The 20,821-nt window shown below is 48.8% G+C and overlaps 1 protein-coding gene across 1 annotated transcript; it reads left to right on the plus strand.

Moving 5' to 3' along the window:
- Positions 1-77: 77 nt before the first annotated feature.
- LOC126050710 (extracellular tyrosine-protein kinase PKDCC-like) lies at positions 78-8,677 on the plus strand (the record flags this gene model as incomplete). The annotated part of the gene is made up of 7 exons (XM_049828958.1): positions 78-584; positions 774-896; positions 3,020-3,291; positions 4,430-4,509; positions 4,601-4,705; positions 6,219-6,395; positions 7,804-8,677. Coding segments are annotated over 7 exons (1,368 nt in total), but the record flags the coding sequence as incomplete, so codon positions are not given.
- Between the last annotated feature and the right edge of the window lie 12,144 nt (positions 8,678-20,821).

A 20,821-nucleotide genomic window follows, 5' to 3' on the forward strand; every position in this document is an offset into this window, starting at 1 on the left:
GCGGCAGAGCGGCCGGAGCCCGCGGCGGCGCAGCCCCGCTCCCCATGGCGGCGGCCGCGGCGGCGGCGGCGGCGGCGGGGCGGGCGCGGCGGGGCGCCCGGCTGAGCGCGGCGGCGCTGCTGCTGGCGCTGCCGGCCCTGGCGCTGCTGGCGCTGCCGGCCGGCCGCGGCGGCGGCGGCGGCGGCAACGACGAGGGGCAGCCGGGCTCGCCGCCGCCGCCGCCGCCGTCGTTCGCGCTGCCGCCGGGCTTGCGGGAGGAGCTGCGGCAGAGGCGGCGCGACCTGCGGCGCCTGGCGGCGGCGGGCGGCGGGGAGGCGGCGGCGGCGGGCGGGCTGGGCTGCGGCGACCTGAGCCTGGCGACGGGCGTCAGCGTGCTGGGCTGGGGCTTCACCAAGGTGGTGGCGCGGGCGGCGCTGGCGGGCGGCGGCGCCGTCGCCCTCAAGTCGGTGCACGGGGCGGGCCGGGAGGTGCGGCAGTGCGTGCTGCGGTACGGGGCGCCGGCCGGCTGCCGCCGCCTGGCCGCCTACAAGCTGCTGAAGGAGGTGACGCTGCTGCAGCGCCTGCGGCATCCCGGCATCGTCCAGGTACGGCGCGGGGTGGGGGGGGGGCTGCGCGATGTGCTCCCTCGGCACGGAACCTTGGGGGTTGGCGGGGGGGGGTGGGGGGGGGGGAGCTCGGCGCCGGGGCTGAGGCGATCGGCCCGTGTTGCCCGCCCGGAGCCGCGGGCGCTGGCAGCGGCGTCGCTCTGAGAATCGCTCCTTCCCCCCCGGCAGCTGCACGGTCAATGCTACGATAATAGCGGAGATCCTGAAATACGGGTCACGGCTATGCTGGAGCTGGGATCCCCGCTGGAGATGATTCAGCTTCTGCAGACCCCCTGGGAGGAGAGATTTAAAGTAAGGAAACGAAACAAAGGGAGTTTCGCCGGTCGCTTTTAGACCGCAAACTGGGTCAATGCGAAGAGCCCCTGGTGGCTGCTGGGCCAAACGGGATTGTCGTGCTGGCTGACACCCCGTTTGCTCCCGCAAGTTGTCCTTAAAGCGTTTTGCTTTCGCTCCTTCTAAATCACGTTAAAATAGCCCCAGCCTGGCGTCTCGCAGCTCTACTCCTTCTCTCTAGAGCGACGTTAAAAGAGCTGCATCTGGGAGGAAACGGACACAAAACCTTGCTCAGGGCTGGGCTGGCGTTGAATACCCAGCGTTACACTGTGCTGCCGGTTTTCCTTCTATAGTCCTCCACTCCACCGAGGGGCTTTTGTAGCGAGGCCCCTCAGCAGGCTGGGACTGGCTCGGGAAAGCCACCTCGCCGCGCTGCGAGCCTCTCCTTTTCTGCGTATTACCTGTTCTAGGCAGCAAGCTGAGCAGCCTGTCTGTCACCACGTGTTTGTATGGTGTTTCCGATCTTAGCCCTTTAGGTGTTACTGTAGCACAAACACGACTAAATTGCTTTCCTCCTGCTGTAGGTGCTAGAATCACATCCCTGTTAGCGAGATCTGCCTTGTCTCCTAAGCATCCCCCATAGGGACTCTTAAGCTCCCCAGGAACATAAATGACTTGCGACACACGGCACTTATTTTGGTTATAGCTTGTATTAGTTTGCCTCGAGGTCTCAGCTGGGGGTTCGCTACTACTTGTTTGGTTCCCAGGAGGAAAGAGAGCATCAAGTAGAAGCATGGGTGCCTTAATGTCAATGAGAAATGCTTTGGGAAAAGTAAAAACACAACAGCAGTCCCAAAATAAAATCCCTGCCTGCATGCGGTCCTTACTGTTAAAGAGGAGCCTTGCCATCCGAGCCAGAGGGGGAGTGTGGCAACTGTGCTTGCTCAGCTGTGGGACGTGAAGCTGGGATTCTTACGATTGCTTCACTAATCAAGTTAAAATAGCATCAGAGCTTCCAGAGTAATTTTTCTTGGCCTGTGGGGTTCCACTTCTGCTTAGAGACTATTTCATACGGGCTTCCACGTGGCTTTCCCAGCACCTCGTCCTCTCAAATGTGCCAAAGCCTCCTGTAGAGCTAGAAACGCATGATGCTGGATTAGCTGGTGGTAAGGTCTGGTGTGGTGGCATTAAGGTTTTAATAATCTTTTGACAGATGAAGACACTAATTCAGAATTTACACTGGTACTGTCTGGTCCTGTTTCCTAATTAGGGCGTCTAAACGGATGGGATTCCCCTCTGATGAGCCACATCAGATACCAGCGATTCTGCGAGCTGTTCCAAGTGAACAAACCCTCGTGCCTGCACAGATCGCTATCGGAGGCAGCGAGGGGTGGTGCGGGTCTGCCTGGCACACCTAGCTGATGATACAGTTTGGTGCCAGGGCTCCTGATAGCGAATGAAAGCTGCTGCAAAAAGCTACCTGAAAAAAGTGCTGGCACAGCATAAATGCACTCTTCTGGCTCTAGTTTGTTCAAAAAATTGTTTACCGAGCTTTCTGCTGGATCAGGTATTGTCTGACCTTTCCCTGCTGCCAGAAAGTTGACATAAAAGCAGAAAAGCTGGCAATAAATACATTGCATGCTTCGGCTAAGTCTTCAGAAGCACGATTGTGTGCCCAAATTCATACTGCTGAGTGATGCAGCAAGGCATGGATCTGGTATTAATGACCATGGAGCCTCAGTCTGTGTGGAGCAGCACGGGGGAAGGGAGGGGAATGTATTAACTCTATGCCAGAGTGGGGAAAAAAAACCCTTCTGATTTCAGCTAGCAAATCAATATAGCTCCTGAAACATGAAGGCTGCTATTGTTTTCCTCACAGCTTTCTCATCTAGTTCCTCTAACTGCAAATGTCTCTTTTTGTATATGCACGTTTTAAAAAAAAATGTTGCTAAACTACTTACCAGTCAAATCCTGTGGCAACGTTGATAATAAATTTTGTAGCGTACATGTAATTACCTTTTAAGTACTATATGCTTTTTTTTCCTTTAATTTCATTGAATGCCCTCTCCTTTGTTCTACTTCCAATTTAATAGCTGTTTTTCATCTGTTTTTCCCATGCATATTCATCTTCTCTTTCTCAGATTTGCCTGAGTCTTGTGAAACTGCTGTTTTACTTGGCACATTCCCCTCTGGGTTCAATAGTCCTCTTGGATTTCCAGCCGAGGCAGTTTGTTATGGTGGATGGAAACCTAAAAGTGACAGACATGGATGATGCCAGCACTGAGGAACTGTCATGCAAGGAAGATAAAGACTGCACACTCGACTTCCCTACAAAAAGCTTCCCTCTCAAATGCTCTGCGGTTGGGAAATGTGAAGGAATAAATGAAAAGAAGAATCTTTTCAATGCATATCGGTATGTCCAGTGAGACTGGGGGGAGAATCTGGGGTGGCTGAGCTCACACACTGCCACGTAGCCTCTAGCATCTTGCGTTTCTTCCATGCAGTGATTCCTCCTCACCTCTGTCAAAGGGTAGTTAAGGATCGCTTTGACGCAAGTTTATTTTCCTTCTAAGGCAGGAAAGTAGCGTATTTGTTGTCTGGTGAGAATGAAGGCATCTTTCTTCTGCTGCTCCCGTTCCCCAACGCCCTCTAGAAACTCGCCCCAAAGGTTGCACCTGTGAATTTACTGTTTGCCAAACAAGCCCTGGCGCTTGACATCCATGCGCTGCGTTTGCTGAGGGCAGTGGCCGCGCGGGCTACCTGCCAAAGCCCACCAGCTTTGAGCCCCTGTTGTTGGGAAGAGGCTGGCTAACTCTGCCCTTGAACTCCGAGTCTCCCTATTGAGACTATGGGCACCTATGGAAGAGCGGTGACACAGGTAACGGGCAAGGGACCGAGACTGCTGCAGCACTTTGTGTAGGCCACCAGCTGAAAGCACGATGGCTTCCACTCACCGTTGATGCTTAGCAGGTCGTGTACAGGTGGAAGTCTTGGCAGCTGGCCGTTTACGCAGAAGGACTTAGTAAGGGAGCCTGAATTTGCAGGACTCGGTGTGAAAGGGCAAATCCCTGCATAGATTATTGCAGCCTTGCAGTAACGCACTTGTCTCTTGTAGAACAGGAATATTCTAGAAGGTTCAGGGAATGAGTAGTCCTGCCTTTCCAGGGCTAATAAGAATGCCAAACTTTTTCAGGGCAAGGGAAAAGTCTTGCACGAGCCTTCTTTTATATAGGTCTTTTTTTGATGGGAAATGCATTGCTCAGTGCACAAAAATGGCCCTGGGGAATGAGGGAAAGCTCCGCTGCGTGAAGCCTTTGCAAGGTAGATTTCACGCAGCACTTGGCAGCGTGCTGTACTGCAAGGACGAAGCTTTCAGCCCAACTCACAGGAGCAGTCTGTGAGATGCCAATGAAGTGCTCAAATGTAACTTAATAACCAAAGCAGACTTACTAGTTCATATGGATAATCAAGTCACGGGAAAATGTGGACAACTTAAATCACTAGGGAAATTAAGCAATTGTATTCTAATCAGTCTGTGGGATTTTTTGCAGGTATTTTTTCACCTATCTTTTGCCACACTCTGCACCACCAGCTTTGCGGCCCTTTTTGGGCGATATTCTGAATGCAACAGGTACCAGCTAATAGTCATAAACTTCATTAGAAGTCTCTAAATGGTATTTCATGGAATTACTTACCTTTGTCACCTTTTCCTTTAAATGTAGGTGATTTACGATATGGAATAAATGAAACCCTGAAAGCTTTTGAAAAGGTTTTACATCTGTACAAGTCTGGGCTCTATCTGCAGAAAAGACCTCTTCTCTTAAAAGGTATGTGATTTTGAATGCTTTAAGTAACTCCTGAGGGAGCGAGGAACTTGGTAACTGGTCAAATTCTGATTTCCCATATGTTCAGGCAGTGTATAGTCACTAGGAAAAGCACCAGAAGTATCTTTTTTTTGAGCAGCCTTTTGTTTTTTCATGGGAGCGATGCATGATTGCATTGTTTTGCAAAGTAAATGCAGTGCAGGCAATCTGGCCTACATATGGACATATGTTTGCACTGCTTCTAAATACTCTCCTCATAATGTGCATCAGTGTTTTCAGTGAATATATTTGGGATAGCTTAAGCCACTAGACCAGAGCAGCAAACTGAGTGTCTCCTATCTCTCTTCGGGGTCATCTTATCCTAGGGACCAATAGGTCACTTTCCTGGGCTGATATTGAACCTTCCCATTTCACTTGGTGGCTTCTGACTGTTGAGCACAGGTTATTATGGGAACGTACAGTGGGGAGGTGACAACACCAAAATGAGTGTGGCAGAGTAGCTGGGGCCTTGGTGCCCTCTAAATTTATTTTTCCTGAAGACCATCCTATTGGACCTCTGGGTGGATAAATGAGCCTTTATAAGGTGCATTCCTCTGAAAAGGACCCATTTGCTGGTAGAGGTGAGGCTAATCAAAAGGCAGCTTCAAAAGTCCAGTGGTTACTGAAGTTTATATTTTCCTGAGCGTTCACTTGAGATGGTGGGGTGGTGACGGTGGCTTGCGGAAGGAAATCTCTTTACATGTGAAAGAACTGGAATTTGCACCGTTATAAGCAAAGATATCCAGTCATTTGCACTGAAAGTCCAGCAGCTTTAATAGGAATTACTAGTATTTTCCAACAACACCTGCCCGTTGGCTTTGCAGCTGGCCCAGCAGCAATGTGCCAAAATGATCACCATACTAGAGGTGTGGGAAGGTGGGGAGAGACTCTTTGCAGTCAGTGAACAATAGCCTGAACATCGCCTGCTCAGGCTTGTCAGGTCTTTTGTATCCCACTGGAGGAGGATCTGGCCTCCCTTTCCCCCACTGGGGTTCCTGAATCTCCTGTACCTGTGGGTGACACCATGATGGCTGGGTCGGCGCCTGCCACGCGTAGCTCGGTGCTGGATCTGTGATGAGCTCCTTCTGCTGTTGGGGCTGAGGTGTAGGAGAGGCTGTTGTGAGGTTGGCTTCTCTGGAGAAGAAGTGGAAGGTCTGTGGGTCGGTACAGCAGTCTGTCCTTGTCGCCCATCCCTGTGGTCGCTCTCCTGTCCCTTCACCCTTGAGAACTCTGCCCCCTCTCTTATATCCTTGGGGGAATTGCTGTCCAGGGCTCCATAACGGAACCAAAAGTCACAATTTGGGTTTCTTATAACTTGGCAGCTCCACCCACTCCATCTAAGCAGGTCAGTTCCATCTACCACTATCGCATTTCCTTTAAGAGTTTCACTGAAGTGCAACATACTAAGTGTGTAGTGTAACCGGTCTCTGAAAGCGCACTTAAAAAGTTTCCCTAAACACCCTCCTTCTGTTCCCAGACTACATCTCCCTAAAGGGCTTCCGAACGGTGGAAGGCGAAGACTACAAGTGCTGGCCCTCCTACAGCCACTTGGGATGCCTGCTCTCTGTGCACAGCGCCGAGGAAGCCGCCGCAATTTGTAACTCCCAGTCGCAGTGTCAGAGTTTTATCGTCACCCAGCGGAGGACGTGGACAGGTGAGCTTGGGCAGCTGTGACAGGACACTGCCGTGTGGTGCCCCTGCTTCCTCAGGCATGAGTGGGGACGATGCTGCTGCCCTCCTCCGTAGTGCCTTGAGTCTACGGGTGCGTGTAAGAGCTGCTTTCCTTAGTCAAGATCGGGTGGCTGCCATGGTGGGCATCCAAGGATCCCCTGAGTATTTGTAAAGAGACACAAGAGAAATTATATTCTCCTGTGCCTTCTTTCCTCTACAAATTTTGTACTGGACTGCTAGGTATTATTAAACAGCTTCTTGTTTCACGCAGAGATGGCTTCACTTTGGTGTGAGGCTAAACAATTCCTCTGGTATATATAGCTTTTAAAAAGCTGTGGGGTTTTCAGAGATGAAAGAAGCTATGTAAAAGAAGGTGGTTACTATTGTTATAATTAAAAGAATCATAGCTTACAAGTTGTTATCCCCTTTATCAAAACTAAAGCCCCAAACCAATGGATTTCCAAAATGTCCCTGTAATTAGCTCTGATTATAGCCTCTTACAGTTAGCATGTTTTCAGAATTACTATAAATTACCTCATTTAGCTGACACTTCAATCGTGGGCTAAATTGTTCCTTATAAAGTGAAACACCAAATGAGGTAAATGAGTGTTTTCAGCAGTGGTGCTGAAGAATCACATCTTGTCGGCTCATGTGACATTTAAAAAAAACCAAAAAACCAACCCCAAACTACCAAACGCACAGCTTTTCCATGGATTCGTGTGCAATTGGCATATGGCTAACTAGTGACATAAGAGCGCTTACACGGATGCAACATAAATCTCTTTGAGCCGGTTTCACACCAACAGTGGATTGTGTGAGTTGTGCCTAACGCATCACATCTGGCTTCCTTACGGGACGGCCGTTAGTTGCTGAGTTTCGTGCCTGCTGGAAGGAACCCCGCTTAAAACAGCGGTGGGGATGCAGAAGCACACGGGACAGAAGACCTTTTCTGCAGCACCTAGCTCAGATGCTGATCCCTGCCATCCTGCACCATGCCTGCAGTCTGTTAAGGTTTCCCTTCCTGACATTTTTCTTCCTCAAATTTTTACAGGTTGTCTTTGCAGCCAAAGTTGCCAAAAGCGTGTGGCTGAAATGCCGAGTGCCTAACTTTGCCAGCTGGATGGATGAGAACTGTGTGAACATGCTAGTCCCTTTTAGGGCAGCTCTGTATAGCAAAGCAAGACGTAAAAGCCTCTGGGGCTCGATTGTGCATTCCTTGTGCACACTCAGTGAGCATCTGGAGTTTACTGGGAGTGTACAACACTTCTATGGCAGGGTGGAGTGACCCTCTGCTGAGCAAGCAGTGTATTCCTGTGTCTTTTGCAATAAATAGCATGGGTCAAGGTGAACTTATCTCCTCTATTAAACTTGCATTTTTATTTTCTTTCCAGGACGCCCCCTCGCCTCGTTTCAGAGTAGCCTGACTGATTTAATACCAGATGCTAACGCTGTAGTCTATATTAAACGATCGACTTCCTCAGGGGAAAGACTTTAAAGACAATGAGATCACATACAATGATCCTGGGAGGAACAAACCACTGGGGAGAATTTCATCTGCTGAAAAGAATGGCATACTTTATTTTGCTTTGGGATGGGATCTTCCTGCCAGCTCAGATAGAGTCAAATGCTGCTGTCTCCTTGATCAAAGCTCAGATTTGTCACTGCAACCCCGCTAGCTTCTTTATCTGTTTCCGCACTGCTGTTCCGCATAAATGCTCCCAGTTTTAGTTAAATGGTGCTAGACTGTGCAATACCTAGCCTTGCTGCTTTGGTAAACTGCTTGTCAGCCAAGAAATAGAAATAGCTGCAAGGGATCCGGCTTGGGTAGGCTTAGTTCAGTCACTTCGAAAAACCTATGGATAACACACCTTGGAGAAGGCAATGGCTCCTTCTGCAGCTGCTGACCAGGATTTCATACCGCTGCAAATGTAAAGGACTGGATTTCAGCTATGGGGCCGAAGTTGCAGGACTGGGATCCGTAACCCGAGGTTGATGATGGGGGTGGTCTGCCAAGGAGGGTCCTGATTCAGTTCCTTCAAGGGTAGGGGAGGGAGGTGGTGTATAGGTCAACTCTGGAACCAAATGTCTGCATGTTTGGATGCAGGATTTGGCTTTGACCCTATGTGATTTGTAATGTCAGCTCCCATGTATCAACCTTGAAGGTTTTTCTCTGTTACTTTCCGTGAAAGAGCGAGACATTCAAATTATTTATGTGTAAGGCGTGACTCTGTATGATAAAGAATGACTATGTTTATTCTAAGCATGCTGTGAAAACTTTTTAATTGTCTAAGTCTTTACTGCAACCAAATGAACAAATGGAAGTGTTTTCCCACCTTCAGCTCACCTAGCATCATTACCTGCTCCTGAGGACAACCTGTGAGTGGTATAAGCAGTGTATGAATGTGCTCGAGCCCCTTGGACCCTTAGGTCTTTGTTGTGGTTTAACCCCAGCCAGCAAGGAAGCACCATGCAGCTGCTCACTCACTCCCCCTCCCCCCCCTCCCAGTGGGATGGGGGAGAGAATAATAATAAAAAAAAAAAAAAGTAAAACTCATGGGATGAGATAGCAGTTTAATAGGACAGAAAGGAAGAAAATAATAATAATGACAATAATAATAAAAAATAATAATAAAAGAATTAGAATATACAAAACAGGTGATCACAATGCAATTGCTCACCACTTGCTGACCAACACCCAGTTAGTCCCTGAGCAGCAATCTGCCCCCCACCCCAGCCAACTTCCCCCAGTTTATATACTGGGCATGACATCATACAGTACGGAATACCCCTTTGGCCAGTTTGGGTCAGCTGTCCTGGCTGTGTCCCCTCCCAACTTGTTGTGCCCCTCCAGCCTTCTTGCTGAAAGGAAGCTGAAAAATCCTTGACTTTAGACTAAACACTACATAGCAACAACTGAAAACATCAGTGTGTTATCAACATTCTTCTCATACTGAACCCAAAACACAACACTATACCAGCTACTTGAAAGAAGTAACTATCCCAGCGGAAATCAGGACAGTTTCCTAGCGCAGGATCTCACCTTTCAGCTCCTTAGTACTCTGTTAACCCACAGCAATGCCATTGCAGGGAGGCTTTCTCATGCAGTATAACCCCTGCTGCTTACACTGAGGCTCGGGGACTCTGATAGTGATATCAATTAATGAGAATTCCTAGTTAGCACAACAAGAAGGCTCTTCTTAGCGATGGCCACACTGCTGCAGGCTTTGTGAAGGCAAGGCTTTTTAAATGGACAGCCACAGACCGCTCTCTCCATTACAGTGGGTCCTGTGGCAGGGGTCCGCTATTGTTTTACATCAACCCTACTGAGCAGGGCTTCAGGCATCTGCTGTGTGGTGCTTTACATTAGCAAGAGGTAATGAGAGTTTATTCCATAGCTCTCAGCCTCCTGAGATACAAACCAGAAGTACATTCCCCAAAGCAAGGGCAAGGTCCAGCCTGGGGTCGTTTCAGAGAGGAAGAAACGGAATGCAAACATTGAAGTGATTCCAGTTTGTGTTAGAAAGATCTTCCCATCTTAAAAATCTCTCCCGGTAAAAAAACATTGTGTATTTTAGTCATGTGATGGTCCTTTCACACTGCAGGTTTTTCCATCAAGTTTTTATTGTATGATTGCCTGCCAGGCAGTCAGGTCCAGCCCCTCGGCAGATGGTGCAGGGTATGGCAGTGTTGCTTGTGTAAATGTAGGTTCCAGCATCAAACCTGCAGTTAGAGCCTGGGAGCAGAGACCGTATCATCGTGCCTTGAAAGTTTCGAGCAGATGGTGCTTAACTGATAATAACAAAAATAATACAATAAAAAGGGAAGCCAGGCTTCAAAGAATCCCAGTGCTCAATCTGCTGTTGCCACAGCAAGTGGCTTGTGTAGGACATTTAGACCACCCCCTGCAAACGAGCAGGTACATTCTTAGAGCCTGGACCCCCGTGAGCACATTCATCAAGCTGGCACAGACAAATAGCTAGGGCATAGGCATACATTTACGTCCAATTCTGTTCATGTGCTAGAGACTTAAAAGACGCCACAAATATGCTGGTAAACGTGTATGCACTGATTCTCCTCATTCCTCTGTGCAGCTCCCCATGGCACATAACACCTGGTGGGCATGCTGGCTTCAGTCTGATTTGGGGTGACAGCCCACGGCAGCCCAGTGGTGCCTAGCAAATGCTGGGTGAGGGAAAATGTTTTATCAGCCTGCTGCATCTAGAGTTAAGTCTGACATGTGTCTGAGGAAACACAGTCACTGGAAAAAGTGGTTCCCACCCTGCTTTTTCCCAGCTTCTTGCTGTTATCGTCTGCTAAGAAACCTTTTCCAATGGCCATGCCAGTTTAAAAGCATGTAGAATTAATTGCCTACTAGCCTACAGTGAGCAGCTTGCGACTCCTAAGCTTCAGGCAGCTCGTGAGTGGCTCAGGTGCAGCTTCTGTGCCGGGTCTGTGTGGAGCACCCAGGCTGCTCACAGCCTGAAGGGGAGGCTACGGGAGCAAGCATCTTCTCCACAGCTTTTGGGCCTGTGTGGCTGTTTTGTAGTGCACTATCTTCATGTCCCATCTCAGTCAGTCAGTCTTTATTCATTCTATCCTTTTATTAAATTATAACTGCCTCAAGCAACTCTAGACTTTCAATGCCAGTGAAAAATCTCAGTGCACGCCTGAAAACTGTATTTCAGTAACTACGGTACGTACAAAACTTGAATATAAACATTTGCTGCCCTTAAAGCTCCCAGTTGCTGGAGTCAATTTGTCTTTGCTATCGCTGATCAGTATTTCAGCCACCATTGTGGAATATGTAACAGAGGAAAGTGCTTGGAAGGAAACAGCAGGGGATCAATTGCAATGGAAACCATGTGTGCTGGAGGAATAATATTTACCTAAATGTGTCTATCACATCTTCCCAAAGGATGCTGCCATTAGGAGAGAATGGATATGAAAATGTTGTCTCCATAGATAAAAGTTAGGAATACCATTTTTTTAAACACAAACTTTAATATTCGTAATTAATTCCATATTGTAGTAACAGAGATAAAGCCACATCCATGAAGGATAATACCATGTACTCCAAAGATATAAACCACAGTTTAATAAATAGCAACAGATGCTGCATGACTCATGTTCAGTATGTTTGCGCAGGCATTTACATGACTGGTGACTTCATGGCCGATTGAGGAGCAGAGCGAGGGGGACAGAGCCCAGTAAAGAAAAAACAATTCCTGGTGCATCAGACAAGGTTCAAATCACAATGAAAGTCACTCCTGTATTCTTACATGACATATTCTACAAACTTCAGTGATGCTCTAAGCAGCACTCAGATAGATAGATGAACTTTCAGGTTAGTTTTGGGAAAAAGCAGGAATTTATTACAGGCAGCTCTAGGCCCAAATCACACATCTGGGTTAACATTAATTTCTGTAAGTTCTCCTGTAAACTCATGTACCAAGCACTGATCTTTGTGGCTAGAAGTCAAAGCACTTTGGTCCTACTGGGCTGAAAAAGCTGGTTTGGGTTCCAGTTTGAGGAATTAGTGAAGTATAACTCCAGTATCCAGAATAGACCATCATGATGGCTTGGTAGGACTTCAGAGTGAATCTTCCCCCCTAACTATAGCACTTGCAGCCATCTTTCTCCTTGGTTCCATGGTCCCAGTGTACCAAAGTGCCACCAACAGCAGTGTGGAGATGGTGGTGCTGAAGGAAAATTCACAGAAGAGACTTTTATACGAGAGGTAACCACCAGCCCCTCATCCTCCTCGGTAGCATGTACTGAGTCCAGGATGGTGGTTTTGCCCTGAGTAATAGCTCTTGGCTAAAGGGAAAATGTATCCGATTACATCAAACAGGTCTGGGTGCACCAAGAAGGGGTGATAGCTGGAGGGAATTGCTGCCAGACACCTCTGCTGGAAATTCAGCTCCTGGCTCTCTGTGAGAGCTCCAGGCAAGGGCTTGTGCTTTGGAGCCTTCGGACCCTCAGCCCTCCTGGCTGGCCAACCCAGACGGCAAAAGCACTGGGTTTACTGGTAGGAGACACTTCTTGATGTAGCTTTGGAGGAGATGGAGATGCCGACGGCTTTTTAAGAAATGTACGCTTGGCCTTTCTGGCCACCAAGTTACATCCCTGCACTGTACCCGCTACAACTGCCTTAACCTTACCCACTCCTAAGTACCATAACCGCTGTTCTTCCCCACCCCCAAATCTATAGCTGATGGCTGCACCCTCAGGTCTCTCCCTCCTGTCATTTACTCCCCAACCCCCCCCCCCCCCCCATGTGCCAGCCCAGCCCAGCTACTTGTTAACCCCTGGTAGACCCACACCCTCAATATTCACACATGGCCCCACAGCCTCATACCCTCATAGCCAACACATAGGTGGTGGTATGGCTGGGGAGCCCTTATTTCGATACTGTCAGAGGTGAAATAGTCCTGCGTGTAGCAGGAGGCCACATCTGAAAGGTGTAACCACAAGATCAGCCTGCTTTTGATTTGTAACCTCTCTTTTCATTTACCATCCATAATTTCTAGATTAGCAAGTGCTAAATACAATGTAGTAATAGCCTCCTGCGAACAAGCGGTGTTAAAGCTGTGCATTAAAACCACAGTGCCTTAACTACGTTGTGTTATTCACATAGTGCATCACACCTTCCAAATCCAAGTCTATACAAGGCTTAAGAAAATGCAAATTCCTACATTATGTGACGTTTATCAGTATTTATCCTCAAACCCCATCAAAATCAATGCAAGTCTCTCATGGGCTTTTTGGCTGAAATCTGTTGCCATACTTACAGTACTGGGAATGTAAGATCCAGCCTCAAAATGAAGTAAAACATCAGCAACCCCCAAAGCTATAAAACAAACACCCAAATCTCCAAATTCTTGTATCTGTAAGTTGTATCTCCCACATAATGTCTTTAGCAAGTGAATTGTTTTTCTTTGCTGGGAAAAACCCTGCTGCAAATTCCCTCACTACTTCAGATGACAGATCAGAGAGTTCAGGCTTAGATTAAAAGCTTGATAATGAAACCTGGGGATACAAGTTAATCATCACATTGAGTAGCCAGAGAGGCGGTTTATGAATGTCTTGGGGACACCAGGGTGCAAAGGAAATTCTCTCAGACCTCAGATGGAAAATGCCAAGAAACATTTCAGCATTGGTGCTGTGTTTTGTCCAGTGCTGTTCCTCATTCACTTGGAGAGGGAGTTGTGAACTCTCACTCCTAATTAATCTCGCCCTTGTTTGTTTCTTCTGATTCTTTAAATACACAAGAAACAATTCACGGTCCCTCCCAGTGAAGTTAATGCCCTGGTTTGCATTTTTCAAGGCTTGACTATTTCACTTTGTCTAGCAAAACTATTGTTATATGACTATGATCATTAACATTACCTCTGAAACAAAGCAGCTGCACCAGCCTAAATTCACTTGTACTCCAGAGCAGCGTCAAACCCCAAAGCTTTACTGGCACCACTAAAAGCCAGTTCAAGACCTACTCTGAAAATTGCCTAATCATTGCAATTGGCTTGTTTGTTCATTGGCTGTATGGTAACAACAATTAAAGCCTCTACAGACACCCTTATAAATCAGCAAAATATTCTTTGCTTCACCCAGGGAATGCTAGGTAGAAGCTGTTTCCAGCACAGAATAACTAACTTTTCCTTTAAAAAAGAGTAATAGTGTTTAAGAACTGCATCTCATTAAATAGTCTTTATTTTATTTTAACCGAGCGCTTCACGTTTGAAAGAAATCAGTGACGTGTTATTTTAACAGTGCTTCCTCCATCTTACAAAGATAACACGGGAGCATAAGGATTAGTCTCATCCCCACCTTCTCTGTTTCCCTGCTGATAGCAGCTGTCATTCAGCGCTAATGGAAAAGCCCACGTGCCCATGCCAGGCGATGCTGCCAGGGAAAGAGAGGAGGGTCTGCAAAGCCTCACTGTGAAAGACCCTGCAGGATGTCACCAAGGCTGTCAAGGGAGCTGCCAGCCACAGGCAGGGGAGATGGACACGGCATCCCCCTTGTCACAGCCCCTCGCAGCATCGCCCTGACACTGCCCCACCAGGAGATGGGGTGGTGGCTGGGGCAGTGGCCAGTGGCTGGTGGCCGGCGGCCAGTGCAGGGCTGTGCAGCAGGCTGGCAGCGCTCAGGCGCTGCCAGGCTGCATCTGCTCACGGGAGTAGGTTGGAGGCACTGCACGGAGCACCCGTCGCTGTCTCCGGCAGCGTGTGCGGAGGCAGAGCTCCAGCACCCGCAGACCCAGACTGGGACCAGCTCTCCACGTTTTGACATCTTTCAGCCCATGGTCTGAAGCATCGCCGTCCTCAGGCTGGGCCTGAAGGTGATTTGCTAAGAAGTGCAATGGCCAACGTGTACTGTAGCTTCTGTTTTAAACACAGGTATCAAGAATTCTTTGTTTGGAGCCATTGTTTAGCAAAGGAGCTTCAGTCCTGCCAGTCTGTAGAGGAGCTGTCTTGGGAAAGGGGAATGGTTTCCATGCCAGGAACTAAATCAAAGTTATACCTTCATCCTTAGAAGTGCAGGTTTACCTTGCCTGACCCTACCATCCTCCAGAGGACCCTGAACTTGAGAGGATGGGCTTTGCACGTTCATGCACAGGAAAAGAATAGGGAGAATAAACAAAACACCCCACCCTCTTCCACTTATGTAAGATCAGAAAGAGAGTGTAGGCTAAGCCCAGAGGACTGGATTTATGGATTCAGAAGAACCTAGTTATTAAAATGTTATGAAAGTTTTCCTCTCCTTTAAATGCATAAATATGCAGATGAAAGGAGCCATGTGATCTGGCCACTGGCCATGCTGCTGCAGGCTCAGCCTAATTATCAGCTGCCAGCTCCGTTGCTTTTTAAGTGGCGAACATGATTAAAGATGCACAGACAATTGAAGAAAGTTAGATCAGTTCTTACAAGGCCTGCTTCTATTTTATAACCACATGGCAGCTTGGCCTTGAGACTGAATCTGCCCTTACAAGCTGAGGGAGAAAAGTTCTGCTGATCAGACAGTTTCTTTTCAACCACAGGCTCCACGTGCTTTTGAATTCATCATTTTCATAGCAAGCTATTTGCCAAGGCAAACTGCTTTCCTTACCCCCTCTGAGAAAAAGGGGGCTCTGAAGGCGGGGGAGGAGGCAGGTAGGACCAGGTGAGGTGGGGGGTGTCAAACACTGCAGAAGCTTGGCCCAAACATTCAGACTCTCCCAACCAAAGAGGTGCTAACTTGTTTCAAATGCATTGTGAAAACAGCGTTTTCCAGGCCTTGTCCTTTCTCTTGGGACGGGAGATACTGTCAAGAAACCCAGACCGCCTCATGCGTTTGGGGGAGAGCCACAGTCCTGCAGGCAGGACAAAGAACCGGGACTCCTCTTCCAGAGCTGCCCGGTTTCGAGCCGAGCCGCATTGCTGTTGCAGCGACAACAAGGCCAAACAGTCTGGCAGCATCTATCCTTTTGTCATCTGTATTTGCCGGGGGACGGAGCCTGGCTCCGCGAAGTGACAGACCCGTCAAGTCTCACACGCTGGGTGTGAACCTCACACCATGGGTTTTTGCCTCAATGCCTCCCGCAGCTACAGCTGGGTCTTGTGCCTTCCCCGAGCCTTTCCCCCGTCCCAGGGCTCGGCGCCGTGGAGGTGACTGCTTGGCTCTGCCTGGGAGCCACTGTCGAGCTGCATCATGCCCAGGGGCTTGAAAAGTGGCAGGCTTCTGAGGAACTTGTTTTACTGTTGGTGTATGGTTTTCCAGAAAGACATGTTTTTCCAAAAGACAAAGTTTTGGCTGGTTTTTAACACCACCGTGTAGTGTGTCACACAGCTACGCCATACGGTCCTGGGAGAGAGTCGGTGTCTGCACAGCCACCGCTGGAGCCACTGCACGCCTGCACATCCCTGGGATGAGCACAGCAGCTCCGCATCGACCCGCCGGGGCTGTGCATGGCAGATCGGTGCCCGCACATTCGTCATCTCCAGAGGAGGCTGTTTCTTAAGCTGGCCAGGTAGCAATCTGTGCTGGAAGGGTGCACCCTCCTGCAACCTAGTCAAGAAATCTTGTTTCACGCATGTTCTCCTATTGCTTCAGCGGAGCCCCAGTTTCAGCTGGGATTTCAAGACGCCTTGGCTATGCGGCGACTACCTGTGCTCCCAGACAGCAGGTTCCCTGAAGAAACACCCTGCCCCAAGGCACCGCATGCGCTCCAGCTCCCAAGCAGCCACCGTGGTGCTCCCAGGAGCTTGCTCGGCAAGGGGCATTCGCTCGGGTGCCACCGCGCTGTGCCCCGGGGCGCTGCCACCTCTGCGGTGGAACTGCGGTTCCCCACAGCCACGCGGCCACAGCCCCGTGCCGCGGCAGCGCCAAGCCGCCGGGCACGCGGGACGCTGCGCCCAGCCACCTCTGCCAGAGGGGTGAGGTCTCATCCAGCCTTTCCCGGGTGGCTGCAACCGAGGCAGCAGCCTCAGCTCTCTTTGTAATCAACAGAGAGAAACAGGCCCTTTCTGGGGCAACGCATTTGACCTCTGTTAGATATATCTACTCCTGCACGGGAGGAATTAGGTCCTCAGAGCACCTGTTGATTATAGAAGCAGCCCAGGGTGACCAGTTCAGACACAGACATGTGAAATGAATCCTACTCAAGGAGCCTGGTGCCGATACTCAGCTGTGTAAGCTAAGAGATAGGGCTGGTGCGCTCCGTGTGCTGCTGGAAATGTGACTCTATCCTTCTGCTGAGCTGAGGTCTTCACGTCAGAGGCTAGGGAGAGGGGAGCCAGGCTGTCTCCTCGCCCCCCTGATTTACGAGCTAGATACTCACAGAGTCACTTCACCCTTTGAAAAGGAGCAGCGCACAAATGAATGTAGCTCTATCTTTCCAAGATTAGGGCCTCCTCCAGTTTCTTGCTGATTTAACCATCTTCCGACGGATAAATCGATGGGAGACAAAGCTGGAAGATAAACCTGATTATTATGTCTCATACCTGGGCAGCCCCCGTGGCCCCCTGCCCTACTGTGCTGGCTTTGGTTTTTTAGCCTTCTTATGTCATATTATATTTGTCAAGACATAAACCAGTTAAAGAAATGTAGCTCCTCTGTGCCAAAGTTATGCCTTAGGAAGCCCCACTGTAATTTTGTGTTCCCCTTAAATGTTTCCTCTTTCACTGGCAAGACTGCAGCACTGCTGTTGTGCCCGCATAACCACGGATCCCTAAAGACCCAGTTGATGATTATAGATTTGCTAAGGTGGAGATTTGCATTTTCCCTCTTATGTTTGCCATGCACTTCTTACCAGATCACGTTCTCTCTTTTAAGAATAAAGCAGTCTTGGGCACTAACTGCTCATTAAAAGCTATTACAAAACATAATCTCTTTCACTGTTTGACAAAATAAACATGCCTCATCCTGGAGATTATTCTATTGCAAAAGATAAGTAAAATGGGCCAGTTATCAGTGCTAATTATCCTATAAAGGCCACTCCATACTGATCCAATATATATAGTCAGGCCATGGAAGTCTGGGGTTTTTTTTAAAGCATTAATAATGCATAAGCATGCTGCTCTTTCTAGTCTCAGCCAGATGCCTCTGTATTATAAACCCACTCTCACTAATATATTCTCTGGTAGAGGAAAAGAGGATTAATCACATGCAGGGAACGGCAGGAATATATATATTTTAATAATTCTCTGTTTTCTGTTCCTGGCATTTGTTTGCATTTAAACATGAGGACAGGGATGGGAAGGAGCTGCCTGTCAGCCTGCTGGCTCTTCTCTCTGCTCCTCCAGGGTTGGTCCTGAGGTACCGTACAGCCGACTGTTAGGACTTCTGAGAGCCTCTTCCCCACAGCCGGCTCCCCTGAAGTCAAATGTTATCTGTAGATTTGCATCTCAACCCTGATATCAACTCACTATTTATCCACACTCCAGCCATATAATAGCGTTCCTTTTGGGCTAGTGAGCTGCTAAATGGATTGGTTCGGGTGACTGGGAAAAAAAAAAAAAGTGATTACATTTACAAGCCCAGTTCACATACCCTTTTAAAACCCTCCAATTTTTATCAGTAAAGTGCAGGAAAGAAGGCAAATAATTAAATCAGAGAGTGAGAACAAACAGGAGCATCTGACTCTGGCTCTGCTAAGCCAAAGCAGTGTCTCACCACTGCCAAAATGGGCTCACAATCTCCTTGCCTGCCCCTGCCTCTGTGCTTCTGCCAGGTACCTTGAGCTCCTGCTACCTGGAAAAACCAACCTCACCCACTAAAATGGCAGAAAACTTTCCGAGCAAAGAAGTGAAAATACGTACGTGAGGTTAGTGAGAAAAAGCTGGCTGGGTAAGTGCCAGAGGAGGGGGGAGGTTGCTGAGGAGTTGGCATATAACAGCAAGGAAAGGCTGGAGAAGGGGCAGGAGGATGTGGAAAGGACAGGAGGAAGGGCAGAGCTGTGGCAGGGGTGGCTCAGGGCACCATGGTACAGCACCATTGCCTGTGTGGTTTCATGCTCCGCTAAAGCCAATGCAAATATGTGTTTCTGGAAAAGCTTTCCCACTTCCCTTGCACCATCCCCTACAGCGGGGCTGCTTCACAGCCAGCCAGAGCAACAGGCATTAGAGAGCCAGAAACTGACCTGAAAAATCTATTAGTGTTAAGGCAGGGGAGCTCCCTGATGTGGAGCATGTGGTTGCATGAGTGTGGTCAGGAGGCCAGGGAGGCAGTGAGAACATGGCTGAGAACCAGGGAGCTCCACAAAACCCGCTTTTCCATCAATCACCAGTGCAGACTGAGGCTGACTCACGTTAATTAAGAAACTGCACTCTGGCTCTCCACCCCGGCGGCTGGGGCCTTCCACCCTGAGGCTCCTACGCTTACAGCTGCTTCTGAACTATATTTAATGGGACTTTAGCACAGAATTACAGAATGGTTGAGGTTGGACAGGAGTTCTGGAGGTCATCTTGTCCAACCTTCCTGCTCAAGCAGGGCCACCTGCAGCCAGTCACACAGGACTATGTCTAGATGACTTTTTTAATATCTCTAAGGAGAGAGACTCCACAACCTCTCCAGACAACCTATTTGTGAACACAGTGTGAACAACACAAGTGCACACGCAAGCTCTCTTCTACAAGGGATTTCAGGGAAGGCCTCAGATTTTAACATGTGGGATGCTCCTTTTTATCACGATGCCTGGACTCCTGTGTCTAGTTGTCCCTTTGTACGACAGAGCAACAGAACCTGCTCTGACACATCATTTCAGAATTACTTTGGTCAGCACTAGCCTGGTCCCCCTCTCCCCAAATGAAGACACGTCCTCCACGCCCTGAGGGGCACTCCCCAACTCCTGACCCTGCAATGAGCCAGCACAAGAGCTTACCTAGCAGAAAGCAATTCTCTTTTTTTGCCAGGTCAGTTTTCTGCCAGTTTAGTTTCCTGAGCTGACTTACCCCATGGTCAGATAAGCATCAGTGCCAGCAACCAAGCACACAGGAGGGACTGGGAAAGCACACCAGATGAAACACCCGGTTAGGGATGTTTAACTATTGTGTAACTACAGCTTGCATATTCAGGTGACTACTAGTAAAGCTCTCAGCCTCAGAAAACCCCAAACCACTAGATATAATACTGCACAAAGGGATTCCGCAGACCCACTAGCCTGTACTGTGAAAGCATGGGGAGGAAGGCCAGGATGATGGAAGTGCTAAATATTTTGCATGACCCCAGCTACAGGAGGTTGCGTGCATCTTTTCTGTATTGACTCATGGCCTGGTTACCGATGGCAGCATTCTGCTCTCTCACAACAGCAGCAAAGGCAGCCATGCTCTTCCTCAGCTTCCCCAGATGTGCAGGGGCTCTGCCAGGCTGAGGTGATGGCTGTTGGGGACGGGGCTGTCACGTGCTGTCCTCGGTGAGGCCCCAGAGGAGGTTCAATGTGCCTTCGGATGCTTCATACACTGGCTATTGTATCGCTCCGTGTTGCTGAGAGCTTTCTTCTGAGGAAGGGCTGTGTTCTCCACAAGTCCTTGTACTTGGTGGAAAGAGCCAGGCATACGGCTTCCAGAATCATAAGCGTCCTTTTGACTTGTTCCACCCCTTGGTCACCTCTGCTGGTGGCGGCTGGTGGGCAGCTTTGTCACCGTGAGGCTTCTTCTGAAAGCTGGTCCCAGGGCTGAAGGCGGCTAAGGCTCCCCAGAGAACTGGTGTGCTCAAAGTCACTCACAATGGGTTTCATTTCTTCACAAGACATTTACAATTTGGGCCTGTGTGACACACAGTAAATCTTAAAGGGATAAAAGCATGACAGGTATAAATCATTTTGATTACCCAGCTTTCTACCAGAGATGAATTCTTCCCCTCATCTGAGTCAGTAGAAGAGAATCCACAGCCATGACTCAAGCCCACAGCTAAAAATTGTGAGGGAAATAT

This window comes from Accipiter gentilis, chromosome 25 (genome assembly GCF_929443795.1).
Source record: "Accipiter gentilis chromosome 25, bAccGen1.1, whole genome shotgun sequence".
In the NCBI taxonomy this organism is placed as follows: Eukaryota; Metazoa; Chordata; class Aves; order Accipitriformes; family Accipitridae; genus Astur; species Astur gentilis.